Genomic DNA, 19,926 nt, shown 5'->3' on the forward strand with positions numbered 1-19,926 from the left:
CAATATCCATGGCAATAATGATTGTTCCCCCACGAAATCTACATGCATTTTCCTGAAGTTACTCCACAATAATTTATTTTATACTGCCTTCAATTATTAAGGGGGGGGGGGGGGGGGGGGGGGGGGGGGGTTCACCCTGATTTTTTTGTGAAACTTGGTTTCGAGATAGCAGTTGATCAACAAACTAAGACCGGTGACCGAACTTGTGAGGGGGTCCCGGACCCCAACCGCCAAACGGTGCCCGCGGGGCAGCCACGCCCATATTTGGTCCAAATTAGGCCCAATTTAGCCAAATACCCTGAACATGCCCAAAATACAGATTTTAGGTGCTTTACTTGTAGCTAGTGGTCTCCTGAACTCGTATATGAATTTTCATCAAGATTGGACAAAAAATGACTGAGTTATGAGCCAAAAACCATATGACCATATTTGGGCATACGCTCCAAAATTCATAGATTTTGGCCCATTAATTGGTCAAATATCATTATTTTTGAATGAAACCAACTTTATATGGAAGGTAAGCCTATACTACACATTCTCTATGATTATCAGCTTAATATCTACCTAACTGTGGATTCTGTGTTCAAATAATCGCAAAAAAAGAACAAAATCGCCTATATCTCAGTTCGCGATATTTGCAAAAACTGATTTCGCTCAAAACAATAGAACTCAATAGGGTTTCAATATTTTTACATGAAATTTTCAGAATCAACGTAGAATCGCATTTCGACCTTAAGTTTTGTATTGGAATTTTGAGTTAGGCCTTTAAAAAAATTTGGCGGCCAAATTCCAAATTTTGCAATGCGAAATTCAGAATTTGGCCGCCAAATTTTTTTAAAGGCCTAACTCAAAATTTCAATACAAAACTTAAGGTCGAAATGCGATTCTACGTTGATTCTGAAAATTTCATGTAAAAATATTGAAACCCTATTGAGTTCTATTGTTTTGAGCGAAATCAGTTTTTGCAAATATCGCGAACTGAGATATAGGCGATTTTGTTCATTTTTTGCGATTATTTGAACACAGAATCCACAGTTAGGTAGATATTAAGCTGATAATCATAGAGAATGTGTAGTATAGGCTTACCTTCCATATAAAGTTGGTTTCATTCAAAAATATTGATATTTGACCAATTTATGGGCCAAAATCTATGAATTTTGGAGCATATGCCTAAATATGGTTATATGGTTTTTGGCTCATAACTCAGTCATTTTTTGTCCAATCTTGATGAAAATTCATGTACGAGTTCAGGGAACCACTAGCTACAAGTAGAGCATCTAAAATCTGTATTTTAGGTATGTTCAGGGTATTTGGCTAAATTGGGCCTAATTTGGACCAAATATGGGCGTGGCTGCCCCGCGGGCACCGTTTGGCGGTTGGGGTCCGGGACCCCCTCAAAAGTTCGGTCACTGGTCCTAGTCTGTTGGTCAGCTGTTATCTCGAAACCAAGTTTCACAAAAAAATCAGGGTGAACCCCCCCCCCCTTAATGTTTTTTAGATTTTTCTATGTAGTTGAATTGATTCGCCAATTTGTTTTAGCTTCATGTTATGGCTGAAATCCTGGATGAAGATATTCTAGCCAATATATACTCTGAAGCCAAGAAATGCGAAGAAGATGGGTTTTTAGATGAAGCACTCTCACTTTACCAAGACGCATTCAATCTCCGAGAATCAGAGTTTTCAAAACTAGCTATTGATAGACTGTCAGATATGATAAATACTAAATTGGCTTCTAACTTTGATGCATCACTTCATCTCAAAGCATCTCCACGCTTCCAGTCTACCCCATACTCCACTCAAGTAGATGATGTAGCTTTAAATGGACCATCTGTTTACGGTGGTTCAAGGACAACACCTGTAAGATCAGTCTTAAAGAATAAGAACTTGAACATAAGTGGTATTAGTCAGCCAAACAATATGACAATAGCAGTACAAGAAGGTGAACAATCATTTGATGCTGGCCATTACAACAACCTCATAATTGAAGCTCGCTCACTTTATAAGAACAGCAAGCAGCTTGAGAAAGCCCTTGAAAAATACAATGAAGCTTATTCCTTACACCAAGATGCAAAATTGTACAAACGGATACTAAAAATTAACCAAGAGCTAAAATTAAAGCAGGTTCAGACATATGTTGAAACGTCAGCAAAAGAATCAGAATCTGATAAGGAGGACCTGATCGATCAATATAACAACCTTGTTATCAATGCTAAAGCTTGCTTAGAATCTGACAGAGCAGATGAAGCTCTTCGACTATATCAAGAGGCTTACAAGGTTGACCCTTCTGAAAAACTTCTTCAAAAGATAACTAAATTAGAAGAGGAATTAGCTCCGGCTGATAACAGCACTAGTGTAGACGTCGAGCAATACAACAATCTTATCAAGGAAGCAAAAGCAAAGCTGAAGGAGGAAGACTATGAAGGTGCCCTTTTGAAGTATGAAAATGCAAATGAGATTAATCCTACGGAGAAGCTGCAAAAGAGAATAGACAAGATCAAAGACTTCATTGAAAATGATGATGAAGAAGATGATGATGATGATAATTATGAGCAGGTCACTCCAACAAATGATCCTTATCCATCAAACGATCAAGATTTGAATAAGTCTGTTGTTAAATCTGAGGTTGATGAACATTGCAATAGCTTGGTTAAGAATGCTCAAATTTGGGAGGGGAAAGATATGTTGAGTGAAGCATTAGATGCATACAGAGAAGCTCAAAATTTAAAGCCCTGTCCTTATTTTGTTCAGAAGATCAACGATTTAGAAAAGAAGCTTGTTATCAATGATAACAATGAAAATGATGATGAATCTGAGCTAAATGTTGAACATTATAATCAGCTCATTATCCAAGGAAGGGAGCATCTTAATGATGGCAATTTGTCAAAAGCTTTAGAAGCTTACAATGAGGCGCATAATCTGAATCCCTCTGAAAAGCTTTCAAAGAGGATCACAAAAATCGAACAAAAGTTGTCTGCTGAATTAGAAAAGGAGGATGAAGAACCGGAGATAGATGATGAAATCAGGGATTATTATGAAGCTACCATTGCAGACGCCAAGAACAAGGAAGACAAACTTCTGTACGATGAGGCAATCGCTCTTTATGAAGAAGCTCATGAACTGATTCCAAGTGACAACATCTCCCAAAAAATTGCTAGTTTGGAATTTAAAAGGGACTCCGAAAGAGATCCTCAAGATCACAAGCCATCTTCAGTACAGAGCCTCAATGATCTATCGGCTGATGACAAAGCAAAGTACAATGAGTTGATAGTCAAAGGGAAATATGCTCAGAAAGAGTCAAAAATTGAAAAGGCTCTCAGTTATTACAAAAAGGCTGCTCAAATTTATAAGAATGAGAAACTGGGTACTAGAATACAGAAACTGGAAACGTTTTTGAAAGAGGAAGCTGAGAACGAAAATCTCTACACGGATATTGGTGATGGCCTTTTCCTTACAAATGATATCCACGACAAATTGTATCAATACCAGAGGGAAGGTGTGAAATGGATGTGGGAGCTTTATCGAGCTGAGCATGGTGGCATTCTTGGAGATGATATGGGTCTTGGTAAAACGATTCAAACAATAGCTTACTTGCAAGCCCTGTTTCTGATGGAGGAAATTTCGACAGCCATGCTGTGTATGCCTCTGTCACTTATCAATAACTGGCAGGTAGAATTCAAAAAATGGGCTCCAGAAATCCGTGTTGAATTGTTTCATGGCTCAAAGAATGAAAGAGAAAGAAATGTTAAGAAAGTCATCAAAAGAGGGGGTGTTATCTTGACGACTTACGGGATTATCGAGAAAAATGTAGAGTTCTTGGTTAACACCTCGTTCAAGTGGGACTATCTTGTGCTGGATGAGGGTCACAAAATCAAAAATCCCACCAAAACCAGTAAAGCTATGAGAAATGTGCCGTGTAATCATAGGCTCCTTATTTCTGGTACACCTATTCAGAATAATTTAAAAGAACTTTGGGCTTTGTTCGACTTCGTGTCCAGAGGTAAACTTTTGGGAACCATGACAACTTTTAAGATGAACTATATAACACCTATCGAAAGAGGTAGAGAAAAAGATGCCTCCAAAGGGGAAGCTAAACTTGGAGCTAAACTTGCAGAAAATCTCAGAAAGGTGATTGACCCCTATTTCTTGCGTCGGACAAAGGCTGAAATCAAGAAAAACGGCAATGATGCCTCCAGCGGAGTAAGCAAGCTTGGAAAAAAGAACGAGCTGTGTGTCTGGCTCCAGCTGTCAAATGTGCAACTCAACCTCTACAAAGCTTTTTTGACTCTCGATTCAGTTCGGGATGCAATGAACTCTTCTAAATCCCCACTCGCTGCACTTACTGTTTTAAAGAAGATATGTGATCATCCCAGACTTGCTACCAAGTTTGAGGCTCTACGAGAAGTTATGGATGCAGAAAGTATGAGCATGAAGTAAGTTTTAAAAGTTAGAGAAAGGAAATTAGTCTAGTTGTGTTGTACTTTCTTGTGACTTTGACTTTCGAGTTAATACTCGTGATGTTAATAAATCTGTTAACTCAATTATTTCAGACCTGAGGATCATCAGAAACTCCTTTCAACAGTTGAGCTTCCTAAAGATCCAACGGATGACATTCTTCAAAGAGAAAGCTGTAAACTAGAGTTTGCTCTAGGATTGCTGGATCTTCTGGCTGCAGATGGACATAGAACACTTTTATTTTCAACCTCTCTCAAGATCCTGAATTATATCCAGTCGATGATAGCTGACAAGGTATTAAATAATAGATAAATATCTTCACATGTAAATTCTAACGTTTTGCTTTTCGAATAAATTCATTTCACGTCCGTTCAATTAGATATTTATCGAATTTTCAGTTCGTCATTACTTATTATACCGTAATATTCCTCTTATATATTTAACTGCAGGGTATGCAATATTTGCGGATAGATGGTTCCATCAACAAGCCAGGTGACAGACAGGCAATAATCGACTCATTCAACACTGACATGAGATACACTGTTTTATTACTGACAACTCAAGTTGGAGGTGTTGGGCTCAACCTTACCTCCGCTGATAGGGTTATCATCTGTAAGTTATTGTCATTTCTGTCGTCCTTTTTGTAAGTTTGGGTGTTGTGTGATCGCTTTTAGCAGCATTCTTTCGAAATTGAACGGTAAATTATCACTGAAACTGTAGGAAACTCAAGCAATGGGACGATGTTTGACTGCCATTCTGTACTTAATGATAAAGCTAATATTTACTGTGTACTATAACAGCTGCTCTTACATAAAACTAACTGATATAACGTTTGCAGATGATCCTAGCTGGAATCCAGCTACTGATGCCCAGGCTGTAGACAGGTCTTATAGGATAGGACAAACAAAACCAGTCATTGTCTACAGGCTTCTTACCAGTGGAACTATCGAGGAGAAAATTTACAGGAAACAAGTGTTTAAAAACAGCATCACCCGGCAGGCCACTGGAGAATCATTAGATCCAATCAGGTATGCTACTTGTCACCTCAATTCAAAAATGTTGTTTTTAAGAGCAGGGAACAGGCTTTAGTTTCTAAGAAGGCCTTCCAACCCCCTTATAAGATTTTCCAAGCTTTTAAACTTGGTGTCCAATATACTTTTGCCAGTAAATGTTATTCAAGGGATTGTATACAATAACAATTAATTTTAAAACGTGCAGGTACTTTACGAACCAAGAGATCTCACAGTTATTTGAGCTGGGGAACACTTCGGTGAGTGAAACCTGTACTCAACTTGAGGAACTGCACGGAGCTGCCAGGAATCATTCTGACCAAGTTAAGAGTGACTTGAAGGCTATCGAGGAAATGGGTAAGTTCGTCCACTGAAATCTAACTATCCTACATTAGTGAGTTTCAATGAGTCAAGGCATAAACTAGTTGGTTTAAAAAAAGTTTAACAACATTCCCAATTAAACAGCTTAATTTGGTTATAGTTTTAAGTTTTAACGTATTGTTTTGCTAGGTGCCATTGCCTGCAGTGACCATGATTTACTCTTTTCACATGAGGAAGTAGTGGAAAATACTCCCGAGGAGCGCCAGTTCGTAGAGGACAGGGTAAGATCCCTTCTGTTTAATACGGTCAGAATTAGTTGTTCAAACTTACCGCCCCCTATAAAATGTATCTCAGATCAATAAAAATTTGTGTCATCAGACTTGAACTCTTTTGAAGGATCAACAAGAATTGTTCTTGAACTGTCACAATAACACTTGAACTGTCACAATAACACTGTCACAATAACACTGTCAAAATCACTGCATTATGTAGCGCGCGAACGCCTAACCTCTTAATTGTTGATTCGCGCGAAATTCAAAATCTTAAATTTATTTAAATTATTAGCTCATCGCATCGCGCGCGTCGACCTTATCACATGTTAATATGATATATGATATAATTACGTTATGACTTTATGAGTTCAGCCATACATGTCATGTCGGTTGTGATTTGTGAAAATAGGAAACACCTGGATAAGAATAGGATCACATCGAATCACCAAGTGTATAATGACTGATGAGTCACGACTCCAGCTAGTTTTTCTAGCTTCAGGGGAGGTACAGCTTTTCAGAAGGACGATTTCTGCGATTTCAATCAGATAGGATATCTCGGATTTTATCAATCCTTACGCCGATCCGGCTCCCCTGACCCCTAGGATACAGCTGAGCGGCGATAGGATGTGTAAGTTCCGAGAGGCGATAGGATTCGCTCTCGGACCCGATAGGAAACGTAAAACCTATCGGATCCGAGCGCTAATCCTAGCGGAGAAATGATTTAACGATTCTGGTCATGCTGTACAGCATGACCAGATGGCGAACTCACCTGCTTGCCAAATTGCTTTAATTGTGGTCTGAAGTAAGTACTGGGTTCCTGGATAGGGTTCTCAGTATGGTCGCAGGCTCTAATCTCATTCGACAGCAGGCTACTGTAACTGATCAAAACGAAAGTCTAGAGAACACCTGAACGTTGCCGCGATTTTCACGAAGTTGTCACACACTGTTTAAATCACTCGATTACCGTGTATGATAAATTAATTACAGGTATCCGATACAGTTCGACTCCATTTAATGGATGTATTTGCAGGTACAACAAGCGAAAAGGCACATGGCTGCTGAAGCAGCGGCAGCTGGACCAGTTCCGTTCCCTAACTACACAGCCCCTAATCGCAACACACACAACCCTAACCCAGGAGCTACTGCTGTGCCACTAGGTGGGGGAATGAGAGCACCTTGGGAGCCTACTAGAGGGCACAGTATGTGGAATAATAAGGAGGCGGAAGTTGAGGCTGTTCGTAAAGATATCGAGAGGGTCGAGATAAGAGCTAGAGAGTCTCCTTATTTCAAAGAATCGGAGGGCAGGACAGCAGAGGTCATAACAATTGACGATGATGATGATGAAAACGAAGTTCAAGTCAAGGAGACTAAAGAAGCGAAGAAACTTTCATTGACTGATTACAAAAACAGACAGATGAAGATATTCGATTATGTCGACAGTCCGACCCAAGAATCTCGTGAAATCCCAAGTAGTCCTACCTTCAAAAGCCCAAGTAGTCCTACCTTCAAAAGCCCAAGTAGTCCTACCTTCAAAAGCCCGGTCAGGCCAAGAAGGTCCATCAAGAAGAACGTGGTTACACCTAGGAAATCGCTCAGTAATCCAGTGGGTCAGATAATCGCTAACCATATCCAGAACACTCCTAAAAAGAAGTCTGCATATAGTGACGATGAAGTTGAAGATGATCTGGAGAATTCCAGGTATGACAACCTGAACAAGCCGCCTTGTTTGGACGATTCTGAAGATGAGGATGATTATTATGATGGTCAAGAAGAGCAAGAAGCAGATGAAGAACACGAACAAGAATCCAAAGAGGAGCAAGCGGCCGATGTTGATGACGATGAAGAATATGACGAAGAGGAAGAAGAGGAAGAAGAGGATGAAGAGGAAGAAGTCGTAGAAGTCGTAGAAGTGGAAGAAAAGGTTGATGATCTAGAAGGCTTAGTCAAGAGCTTAAAGTTCAACTCGCCTCACAGCTCGGATCAGCCAGCTAATCAGCAAATTGAAAAGACTACGGAGATCAATCGGAGACCACCCTTGGAGCCCAAAAACCTCTTAACTGAGAAACTCAAAACACAGGCCACAGAATCTGAAGTTAGAACTCCAAACCTTCATCAACTTGACCCTCGGCAACAAGATCAGTCCAAGTCACAGCCGAGAAAAGAGGAAAAGTCAAAAAGAAGTTCAAAAGTCGACAAAGAGAACAAACAACCGGCCTCATCTAAATCCTCCAACTCAGGTTTTTACAGGCTACAGAGTTTTATATCTTCAGTTTGTTTTACAGAACAAAGGTCAGCTACCTTTATCTTGAACTTCAATTACAATTTAAAATTTAAGAACCTAAAATTCTGTACTACATTTGAATAATTTCATTTTCAATTCAGTGAACTGTACGTGCGGCCGTTTACAAGCTGCGTTGGCAAAAGGATACAAAGTGACGAAATGCAAATGTATGTGCAGTCCTACTGAGGACGAAAAATACAATCGATATCTTGAACGTGGACTGTAAGTTTATCGAAATTGATTTGGAATAAAAGTATTTTGGAATACTTTAAACTTAAACTTTATGACTTATACTCAGAATCAATAATTCAATTTATCTTTCAACATATTAAAATCAAGCTGCACAGTTAAACGCTACCTTCGTTTGCAAAATAACGTTATCAAAATAATTTCAGATATTTTATCAGTAATTTTATATCGAAAAACACCAGGGAACATCAGAAAGCCGGTAACGCAGGAAAAGCTCTACAGTATTACAAAGCAGCTCTTCAGTACAGAAATGATGATACCATTGTGCAAAAGGCGTATCTCACACTTAAAAAGCAGCTGAAGAGCTAGTGAGTGGTAACTGGAACGAACTCTAATTCAGGAAAAATTCAAACTGAAGCTACAGTCGTGGCGACTTTCGGATGAACATAAAAGAGAATTGTGAAGGAGATGTGTTTGAATCCTTTAGTTTTAATACATCGAGGAAAAATCGTAAGGAAGTAATGTCTGCTTTGAACTGTTACTCATTTGAGCTAAATTGAAAGATTGTTATTTATTTTATGTTAGCTAATGAAGCACAAAAAGACCGAATATATACTAGATTTCAAAACAACTAAACATCACGCCAAGATTAATCAGTCCTCTTCGTTAACATTAGTTAATATTAATGGTGGCAGCTTTATCCTGCTTACTCTCACCGTGCTAGTAGACCTTGCATTCTCTGTAATGAGTTGTTTTTAAAATTGAATTTCTTAATGGACAAACGTTATTTTAAGTACTTAGTCTTGAAGCCAAAGTGGTTGGCTGGAATTTAGTCTTTTATCTGAAATAATTCTGTATCTTATGTATTTGATCAAAATGTGAATTTTAGCTAATTTTGTTAACACCTTACGTAATGGCATGCCTTCGTCCTCATGTTGAACATTTTCTCCCTTCCTGTAATAAAACCCAATGAAACCATTCATCAACCTATAATTTGGGTGGCTTCAAACAAAAGGAGTAAGAAAATTGATAGTCAAGGTACCACAACTTGTAGACTTTGGAAGTGAACGTATCTTAGCAAGACGATAGTATGCTATTATTCCTGCTGTCACTTACTCAGTTTCGCTGGGAAAGTTAAGTAGACGGATTATAACAGATTCCCGGCTTGTTTGATCATCGAACCAAGATGAGTCTGCTTTTCTTGACATTACTTTTCTTTTTCTTTGTCCGAATAGCTCGTAACTTTCATCCTTCGGACAATCAGAAATTAGTTTTATTAAACCATGCACTAACGGAAAAATTAAAAATACATCTTCTCAGTTCTATACTATAGATAAGCATGATTGTTTTCTGAGCTTACTTCAGACATAGATATAGGAGGGAGCGACACGTAGTCTCCATCAACTCTCTGCCGGTTCAGTCTGTGCAGCTGTCTTGTCAGTTTCCCTTCCGTCCTCTTCAGCTCCTTCTCCTGCTGCCTCAACAACGTCATGTTCCCTTCATGCTCCTGAGAAGTGAGAGTGATCAGTCTCAAATAAAGGAATAACCGCAGTTTGGTATTTATCCAAGAAATTATTCATTTTATCTATGAACAAAATGGAGACAGTCACTTCGCTAGTCTTCTCCATCAGGAACAGTTAAAACATTTTAAGCCTTTGTCGCCATAAAGAACTCATAGAATCAAGCAGCAATATCAAACACGTAATGCCGGAGCCTGAATTATTTATTCCGAAAGGAAAATACGACGAGCTACCTTCTCGATTCCGAGAATATATTTAGAAAGTTTTCTCTCCTGGTACTCGTTCTGTTTCTTGGCACTGTCCTCCAGCCTGTGACTTCGCTCCTTTATCGCCTTCAGGTTACAACGGTCCTGAAGTCGAGAATTGAATATCAGCTAACTTCACCTATCATTGATTCCTAACTTCCTGTTGATTGGAGAGCGAACTTATTTACATAGTGCTGTTTCCTGACAGTGTATTCTAGTGGGAGGTGAAGCATATTTTTGGCACGTGCAGTGATCTGGGGGACGGGGTTTGACTGGTCAATAGTGGTAGATGATTGGTTTATTGCTGTCACGTGTCAAAACGATATACCTGACCTCCCCACCATGCATCAGAATCCACGTCTATATTTAATCAAAGCAAAATATTTTTCCAGTTAATCAAATCAAAACATGAAAAAAGAAGTGTAACAAAAAGATTAAATTATGACATTACTGGCCCCATAACAACTGTGCGAACAATTTAAAGAACTTGTAAACTTGTGTTACTTGTCATGGTGCATCAAACACCACCACCCCGGTTCAGTACGGATTTAATGGGGGATGCGGGGAGTAATACTGGACCATGTTATGTGAACTGTGGTCTGCACTCATATTAGTGTGGTGGAAGACATCACATCGTATTTGTTTTGATAATGATACTGAAACAGTTGGGGGGGGGGGGGGGGGGGCGTCCAACCCGATTTCCGATATGAGGGTTGATGAGGCCAAAATCGGAATCGGAAAAATAGGAAAATTGAGAAATTTACTGAATCGATCTCTAAAACCTCTCAGAAGTGATATAATTTAACCAGAACCCCTACATATGCTATGTATGCTATATGAAAACGAACCAATTGTACATTCCAATAGTATGTTTTATGTGTATTCCCATTTCCCACTGCATGCATGATGCAGGGGCTAGTATGCTCACTACTAGTTGGAGTTATCATGTACTCCCAGACCCGAGTGCTTTGGTCTCTTGTGAGATCGATTGTTTCTGCTCATTGATTCTATCCCTGTTACTTGTTATTATGTATTAGTAGTAGTACAACACTGGGTACCGGGTTATATTTTGTGGTCCGGTCTTTAAACATACCATAATATCACTATACTTAGTATACTGCACCTTAAGGCCACAGGGGGGGGGGGGGGGTCGAGGCCTCAAAAAATGCAAAAAAATATTATGCTTTGAATTAATATATATTTTTGTGGCGGATACTTTGCCACCACTCATTTGTCTGTAGCTATTTTACTTTTTTTAATAAATGAGGTTAACCAATTCTTCCGAAATTGGCTATGCAATATTGAGGGTAACGAAATTGATGCCTAGAATTGATTTCATGCCAAGATATTTTGTTGTTTCGATCAACAAATAATGAATCCTAATTCTGTTTCGCAATTGGTTGAAAATGAAGGACCCAAAGTGGGTAAAAACGAGGTTAACCTCTTATTTCATTGATATCGAGAAGGACTGAGATGAAAGTTATCATCATTCATAAAGTAAGTTCAGTGCATTTTAATTTCAAAACGTATCTCGTACTAATGTATTACTTCAAATCTACAGAAAATCTAAAAAATGAGGTTAACCAGGTAAATTGTGACCACTATAAAACATACATAATTGTCTAATTTTTAATCGAACTCAAGACATTAGTAAGTTATATATTTGCTGGGAAGATTGATCACGAGAAAAATATGATTTGAAACAACTATTCCTTGCAAGCAATATTGACCATTAACATACGATAAAATGAGGTTAACCAACTTATTTCAATTTGTAATACAGCAACTTTAATGGAACCTTAATAGCGGTTAACCTCACATTTGAATATCAGTTAACCTCAAATTTGCATCATTAATATGCAGTACTTGCAGGAAATGGTGTTTCAGGGATTTAATCTCCTTAAGTGTATCAAAAACTACAGTATATAACATATGGAACTACAAATACAAGCCATACCATGTGTTTAGTGACTAAAGTTAACCTCATTTTTTTGATGAATCGATGATGGAGGGCAGAAATATTGATGCCATTACAACTGAAAACTACTATTAGTTTTGTTTTTATAGTTTTTGTGTTATATCAGCAGTTAAACTTTGAGAAATATACAAATAAAGGCAAAATACTCAAAAATCACAAAACATAAAAAACTAGGCTATCCATTATCGGTATGAAATCTTTTATCTAGATAAACAGATAAAGATTTAGGTTTTATCTAGATAAAACCGATAAAACCGATAATTTTTCTGCTGAAGGCCAAAGCCTAAATGTTTTCCAAATTTCGCAAAAACTAATTGTCGACTTTTATTACTGTTTACCAGTAATCTTGCTAAAGTACCACTTCCTTTCTTTTGAAAATATTAGAGCATCAGTTTTCTTCTCCGGGGAGCAGAAGTGCACCAGTTTTCTTCAAAACAGTAGACCAACGGTTTTCTTCGCCTAAGAACAGTAGTGTACTACCAGTTCTCTTCAAAACAGTAGACCAACGGTTTCTTCTCCTGAGAACAGTAGTGCACCAGTTCTCTTCAAAACAGTAGACCATGAACGGTTTCCTTCTCCTGAGAACAGTAGTGCACCAGTTCTCTTCAAAACAGTAGACCAAGGGTTTCCTTCTCCTGAGAACAGTAGTGCACCTGTTCTCTTCAAAACATTATCTGACCAAGGGTTTCCTTCTCCTGAGAACAGTAGTGTACTACCAGTTCTCTTCAAAACAGTAGACCAACGGTTCTCTTCTCCTAAGAACAGTAGTGCACCAGTTCTCTTCAAAACAGTAGACCATGAACGGTTTCCTTCTCCTGAGAACAGTAGTGCACCAAATACCAATTCTCCTCGAAACAGTAAAGCATTTAAAGTGATTCAGTGAACCGTTTTCTTATCCTGTTGATAACTTGGAGCAACAGATTCCTACTCCTGAAGACAATGTTTCACGCCCAGAACACTTACGGAATTCAATTGAGTGCCCTGCCGGTATTTTTGACTCTCGTTAACAGTAACATGCTCGTTCCCGTCTCCAGAATGATTATAAGGTAAAACGCCAGCACTCTCAAGAGAACAATGTCAATAACCTTCTCTGGATTTCAACAGTTCATACAGTTCTACAGTTCCAAAGGTATACAAATGTAAATAAACCTCTTAAGCTCACATCTAAGTAAACTACCTCTTCTATCATACTAGAAGACGTTTGGGACTGTTTCTTGGATTACTTAGGAAGGCAAAAACACTGATATTTCTTTACAATTTTACGGTATTGTGGAAGTATTTTCGGTAATATCTAGTGAATTTTTATACCGATAACAATATGTTTTATCTAGATAAACAGATAACTTTTTTTAACGAATTATCGGATATAATTATCGGTTACGATTATCGGAGTGGATAGCCTATAAAAAACAGTTTTTTGCCTCTCCTGAAAACCTCGAATTTTAGACTTTAAAATCTATCTTCTCCTAGAGCTTTTATCCAATTCACCTCAAATTTGGAACATACGTTCCTGACATAAATTTAAAAGTTTGTTATGTAACGATTGTTGTAATTTTGCTCCTAACTCTTTTTATGAGGTTAACCGTTTTAAATTTTGTAACCCGTACTTATGGTTAACCTCATATCTCAGCTTTGGAGCAAGATATCAAAAATCGTTACATAACAAAAACTCAAAATACCTTGAAAAACATTTTTGCCAAGTTACAAGGTTCTAAGTCGTAAACTGTAAAAGAAGATAGATTTTGAACACGATTTCATTTAAAGTTTTCATTTACAATAGAATTACAGGTAAACCTCAAAATTCAACGCGCGATATCTTCAAATAGGAAAGTTTGTTTTCAGTAAGGACAAAAGCATTTGAAAATTTAGATCGAGCTCTACAACATATCTCAAAATCTCAAAATTGACCTCGGACCCCCCCCCTGTGGCCTTAAATGTATAGTCAAGTACGTTTGTAGCGTGATCGGTGGTACATGCTTGGCTTTAATAAACATGTCTGTAGGTACATATATAGTAAACTATATGGCAACACATAACGGTCCATGGCAAGTTTAAATTATTATCTAATGTGCATCAGTATTGTATAATCCAGTGTCGAAAATTGTTTCTTCCATTCAATATAAAGTTTTGCTTTATTCTTTATTTATCGTCTCAATTTTGTACATTTTGTGTGGTTATTTTTTCTCAAATTAGTTTTGAAATTTCTTGTTCATTGTAATTGATCAGTTTGTGCAGGGCGTTGGCCTCTGCTTTTCTGTTAATCTCAGAATTCTTTTCACTATATCTTCTTCCAGGTCTCATGCCAAAATATACTGATATGGTGGAGACACCTTCACCACCTGGTATTACCAGTCAGAAAACAGCCCGATCAAACAAAATAGCAACCAGAAAACAGCCCCAGAATAAGGGCAACAAACTGAAGATAAAACTCCGTGGCCGTCTCATAAAGAAAGGAAAAGTTGAACAAAGCACCAACAAGAAACCTAAAGATTTATCCGAGAAGAAGGCACCAGATGTTGGCAGTGCATCCGGAAAATCCAAGCTTAATCCTAGAAAGAAGAAAAGAATTGCTACGATATCATCAGACTCAGATTCAGAGGCAAATGTGCAGCTGAACAAGAAAAATGTAAAGGATTTGTCACAGCGCCAAAAACTTAAAGCTGTGACAAATCCTTTACATAAAGAGGAAGGACAAACAAGAATACAAACAGCGAAAGACTTTATGGCTATCGTTAAAACAGCTAATTTCCTTGCTAAACTCGATAAAGACCCCACGTATTCAGATATAAGCAAAGTTTTTGCCAATTTTGATATGACCCTATCCAAAACTGTTATTGATGATGTTTTCAAACGGCGTTTTACAAAAAAACCCAGTAAGAAACTCCATTTATTTATGAAAGGGGCAATTCATGGGTACCCCGAAAATCTTAATCGATTTCAGTATCGGCGAAAGCCGCAGAACAGACCTGTGTTGAAACCCACACCGGAGCCTGAGAAGACTACAAGAAAGTTTGAAAGTTTCAAAACTTGCAAAGAAGCACTCTGGACTTTCTTATGCAACAGTCTTTTCACTCGGCATTACTGCCATAGAAAAGTTTGGTCCTCACGTCCTTGATGACGATTATAAGTTGGAAGCTCTTGTAGAGGCAGAGCTATGCAAATGGAGGCAAGATAAACTTCTATTCTCATTCGGAAATCTCCCATCGGCTGAAAAGATAAGTGTGCCAGAGGCTGTCACAGAAGTCAGCAACCTTCTCGTGATTAGACTTAAGACTACTGTAGATGAGCTCAACAATCCAGTCTCTCAGGGCTGCGGTTCAGATCAATCGGACGGTGATCGTGTGTTTAATTTTTCATTTATAGAATGATTTCAGTACTGACACTTTTTGACTAAACCCAGATTGCCGTGATCAGACATCGCATCAGCATGTGATTATGGTGGTCAGCTTTTTTACTACATTAAATGAAATGGTACTGTAATCTGTATCATGTATATATTGCTCTGACCACACCTTTTTTAATGATTCATCAATTTGTTGTTCCATGCCAGTACAGTGGCATATTAGATTTGGTTTTTAAATATTTAGATTTTTAAGTATCTTATTAGATTTTATGTTGTTAAATTGGTTTTTTAAGTTATTAAATTGGTTGTTTGACTGACTTTTTTTGATTGTTTATTATGTTCTTGTTTAAATTGTTTAACTTTGAACTTTATTTACTGTAGATTTTTACAGCCAGTAACGGCAGTACGGGATTTTGATTATTAAATCTCTTTTTCAACCTTATAATCAAATATTTTAATCCATTGTTGATTGTTCTGTATTGACTTATTATATATTTTCTAATTCGATATACATGATTTTTACTTTACACTGATGTTTCACTTGAATATTTGTGTCTCTTGATAACAATTACAATTTCTGCTGAAGATTGTTCTTTGATCTTAGAATCAATTTAAAACAAAATATTAAAAATTAACCATTACAGTGTGCACAGCTCAATTGAAGTTTCAAAATGCAATATAACATAAAGCCATTGTTACTATTTGGTTTGGGGTTCTGGGACCACCACCAATCAATTTCTTGTCATATTTAAGTACAGAAATAGCTACCTATATCGCCTAGAAACCTCAGAGGAAAGATTTAAATTTTCCCGATTTTCCCGATATAAGGGTTAATGATGAATGAGGCCAAAATCGGAATCGGAAAAATCGGGTTGGACCCCCCCCCCCCCCCCCCCCAACAGTTTAAAGAGTTTGGTCTCTGCACTACCCCGAAGACAAACTTTTAAAAATTTTACGAACCTTGATAGCATTCGCCATAATTATCAACAAGAAACAAAACAGCTGGCAGAAAGAAGTAGAACTTCTCATATCAAACACATCTTAGCAAACAGCATGATACAAAGTATGTGATCACCTCGTGTCATAAACTGAATTTTTACTATTAAGAGTTAATATTAAGTGATATTAAGAATTAAACTTTTTTTAATCTACCTGCAAATTCGATCTTATTATCCAGTACAGACTGCAGCAGGCCCTGCGTGTTACGGACGCGGTAAAGTTAAACACATTTAAATCAGAATCTGTTTTTCATTTTTAATGTTTTTAATGTCACCGCCTGGAATTATTTTGTACTATGCAATCTTTATCTATTGTTAGAATTTGATTTGAACAAGATATAGTGACTATGATAATTTAAGATATTGATTGAATGCAGCTTATTGACGATCGTGCAGCTTATTGACGATCGTGAGGTAACGATGGTTGATTAAATTTAAATTCATCACGCTTGGCTTGAGAACGTTGAATATCCCTATTCACAAAATTGAAAATAATACATAAATTATTGAAAGGATTCTTAATCCTAAGATAAAGAATTCGATTAGATAGTTAGATATATCAAGCACATGAGTTTGCTTCAGTGATCAGTTCGTTGCAAATATTAAATTCGCCAAGTAACAGATCTTAAATTCATGTTGCAAAATTATAGGTTTCTAAACTAACTTTTTAATTACCTACATGGCGATTCGTGATTTATTTATAACGATAATTTCACTTTCTTAAAGTTTAAATAAAAGATAATTCAATTTCTAATTTAAAGTGGGTAGAAATATTAAATCAAAAGTGTTTAACATTTTAATGTCCGATCAACCAATCGATGAATACATATCATTTAAATTGGGTAGGATTGCTATTTGAGTATTAGTATTAGCATTAGCAATTAGTGATTGGTCAACTGCACAAGCCCATGTTTATTTATAGATTACCTTAATTCCCAAAAATTTGGGCGACAAAAAATTTGAGCGGGCCTCTCGCCCAAATTTTTTGCAGACCAAATTAATTGCATAATAATTGCTGTACGGCAAGTTAAACAAGGATCTGAAACTACTAGGTTCCGTACAGACTCAACTCTGCACCCGTGTCAATATGTTCATTATATGCAAGCCTCTTGATTTATAATCACCGAGTCTAGTAATTGTTTAAGAGAGTTCTCTGGCAGTTACGAACCTCGAGAGACTGTGGGATACTGAAGGGAAAGGAAGCAGTTCTAACGAGCTCTTCTCAAACACAAGGATATATTCTTGTGAACTCGGCTAGTATATATGAAGCATTTGTCATGGAGTTGTAGAGGGAGTTATGTGCCTCGCCGGGCTAAAGTAGAGGATGACCTTGCTGTACGGCAAGTTAAACAAGGATCTGAAACTACTAGGTTCCGTACAGACTCAACTCTGCACCCGTGTCAATATGTTCATTATATGCAAGCCTCTTGATTTATAAATCTTTTCCGTCTGCTAAATTTTTTGCTAACCAAACTTTTGGCATTTGGCCTGTGGCCCTGAAATCTATAGAAAGATGGCTTTTTCTTCATATCCAAGCGGGGGGGGGGGGGGGGGGGGATCAGGTACCAAGTGCCGGACATCACGTCGACTAAGTGTAGTTTTGGATATTTTTCACTAGACCCACCCACCCCCTTTGCGGTACTAACTGTTTTTTTGGATAATACGTAAGACACCCACCCCTTTTGCCGCCTTTTGCGGTACTAACTGTCGAAAAATCGTGGTACTAACTGTTTTTTGGTATATAGAATAAGATACCCACCCATAAATTGCTTTAAACAGCTCATTAAACATTGGAAATGGGAAAATTATACCCACTATTTAGTAGGGGTTTTGTTTTCAATGTCGTCGAATTAGCTAAAAAGTTACACAAAAAATTTTAAAATTACAAAAAACCCAAAAAAAAACTCAAAAAAACCTCAAAACCCATTCCCAAAATTGAAATTTGAGGTAAAATGGTTTTTTTTGGGGTTGGACACCCAAAAAATTAACCCCTTAGTACCATGTACTAATTGTTTTCCTGGAAAATGGGCAGTAGACCCACCAGTTAGTACCATGTACTAACTGTGTTTTTGGGAGAAAAAATGACCCACCCACCACCGTCATGTCCGGTACTAAGTGTATGATCCCCCCCGATCCAAGTGAAATAATATTTAAAATTTTAGTTTTCCAATTCTGCTTAAAATTGAAAGCAAAATGACTGGAATAATAAGGAATAATAATGAACTAAGGCAAATATCTAACTGAAATTTTAGTGGAAAATCGTTCATTTTTGAAGAATTTGTGCCCAAATTTTCGGTCGCCCAAATGAATTCAAATTTTCTGCCCAAATTTTTCGGGCTCAAATAAATTGTGCTCAATATAATGGCACACAAATTTTTGGGAACTAAGGTAAAACTTTAACAATTCTTGTTTTACCAGGATCAAGCATCACATGGTATGTACGGCCACCCAGCTATCACAAAGTTTAATTAAGTTGCGCACGAATCGGAGTACAAAGTTGCATGAGATTGTCACATATTTCCCTCGCTCTATTTTGACGAGCGCGCTAATATATAACTCACTCTAATTAAATATAGAACTCACTCTAAACTTGATATTCGAGATTTTTCTAAAAGGGCCCCCGACAGTTAGCTGGAACCATCCAGAAACAATGTATTTTCGGACGCTGATTCCGAATCACCCCATACCGAATCACCCCATTCCGAATCACCCCATACCATGACATAGGGTTAAAATGCTCCCCTGGCGAGATATTATTATTGGCGAAAAAACTGTCTCGATAACGTGATATGACCGTATAAGGAAGTTGGTCTGATTTCTCGTTATGGTTAGGGTTTCACTTTCAGCATATGATTATGCTTTTGTTAGGGATTGGGTTCGGGTAAGGATCAGATTGAGATTAGAGGATTGGGGTTTAGAATAGTCGTTCAGGGCCAGCTATAATTATAGAGAACGGGTTGAAAAAGTCACGTGACAGTCGAGTGTAGAGTGATTAATCATCACCCCTATTTTGATCAGGGCTTATTATGGGATTGGTCAACAATATTGTTTAAATTGAATAAAACCGCGCTGGCGTGCTTACCTTTCTCGTCAGACCCATTATTCAACCTTTTCTGAGTGCCAGCACAGGTGCAAAACACTTTGGTTTCATATTATCTTTCTGGATGAGAGCTGACTTATTATAGATTTATAATTCTCTCGTGACTCTTATAAATTCACTGTAAATAACATTATTAGCATTAACGTTACTTTTTCACATTTTATGACCGCATACAACTTTAAGTATAATTTTATTTTTAACTAGATGCTAGGATTGG

At 37.6% G+C, this 19,926-nt stretch overlaps 2 protein-coding genes across 3 annotated transcripts; one reads left to right on the forward strand and one right to left on the reverse strand.

Annotated features, from left to right (window-relative positions):
• The first annotated feature begins 1,526 nt into the window (after positions 1–1,526).
• Positions 1,527–9,443, forward strand: LOC134826480 (DNA excision repair protein ERCC-6-like). Its single transcript, XM_063838860.1, has 9 exons — positions 1,527–4,430; positions 4,548–4,746; positions 4,902–5,064; positions 5,291–5,480; positions 5,671–5,819; positions 5,973–6,064; positions 7,086–8,292; positions 8,438–8,558; positions 8,768–9,443. The coding sequence occupies exons 1-9, from the start codon at positions 1,549–1,551 to the stop codon at positions 8,892–8,894; spliced, it is 5,130 nt and encodes a 1,709-aa protein (XP_063694930.1). The 5' UTR covers positions 1,527–1,548; the 3' UTR covers positions 8,895–9,443.
• LOC134826481 (uncharacterized) lies at positions 8,696–16,701 on the reverse strand. Of its 2 annotated transcripts, none has more exons than XM_063838861.1 (6): positions 16,572–16,701; positions 10,279–10,395; positions 9,886–10,032; positions 9,642–9,775; positions 9,436–9,479; positions 8,696–9,264 (listed from the first exon to the last, which is right to left on the reverse strand). In XM_063838861.1, exons 1-6 carry the CDS (start codon positions 16,638–16,640, stop codon positions 9,179–9,181), a joined length of 597 nt encoding a protein of 198 aa, XP_063694931.1. In that variant the 5' UTR covers positions 16,641–16,701; the 3' UTR covers positions 8,696–9,178. The 2 variants fall into 2 exon arrangements, with proteins under 2 accessions (XP_063694931.1, XP_063694932.1); XM_063838862.1 differs by having other exon boundaries at positions 9,431–9,479.
• Between the last annotated feature and the right edge of the window lie 3,225 nt (positions 16,702–19,926).

Source organism: Bolinopsis microptera, chromosome 2, assembly GCF_026151205.1.
Source record: "Bolinopsis microptera isolate Bmic1 chromosome 2, MBARI_Bmic_1.0, whole genome shotgun sequence".
Lineage (NCBI taxonomy): Eukaryota > Metazoa > Ctenophora > Tentaculata > Lobata > Bolinopsidae > Bolinopsis > Bolinopsis microptera.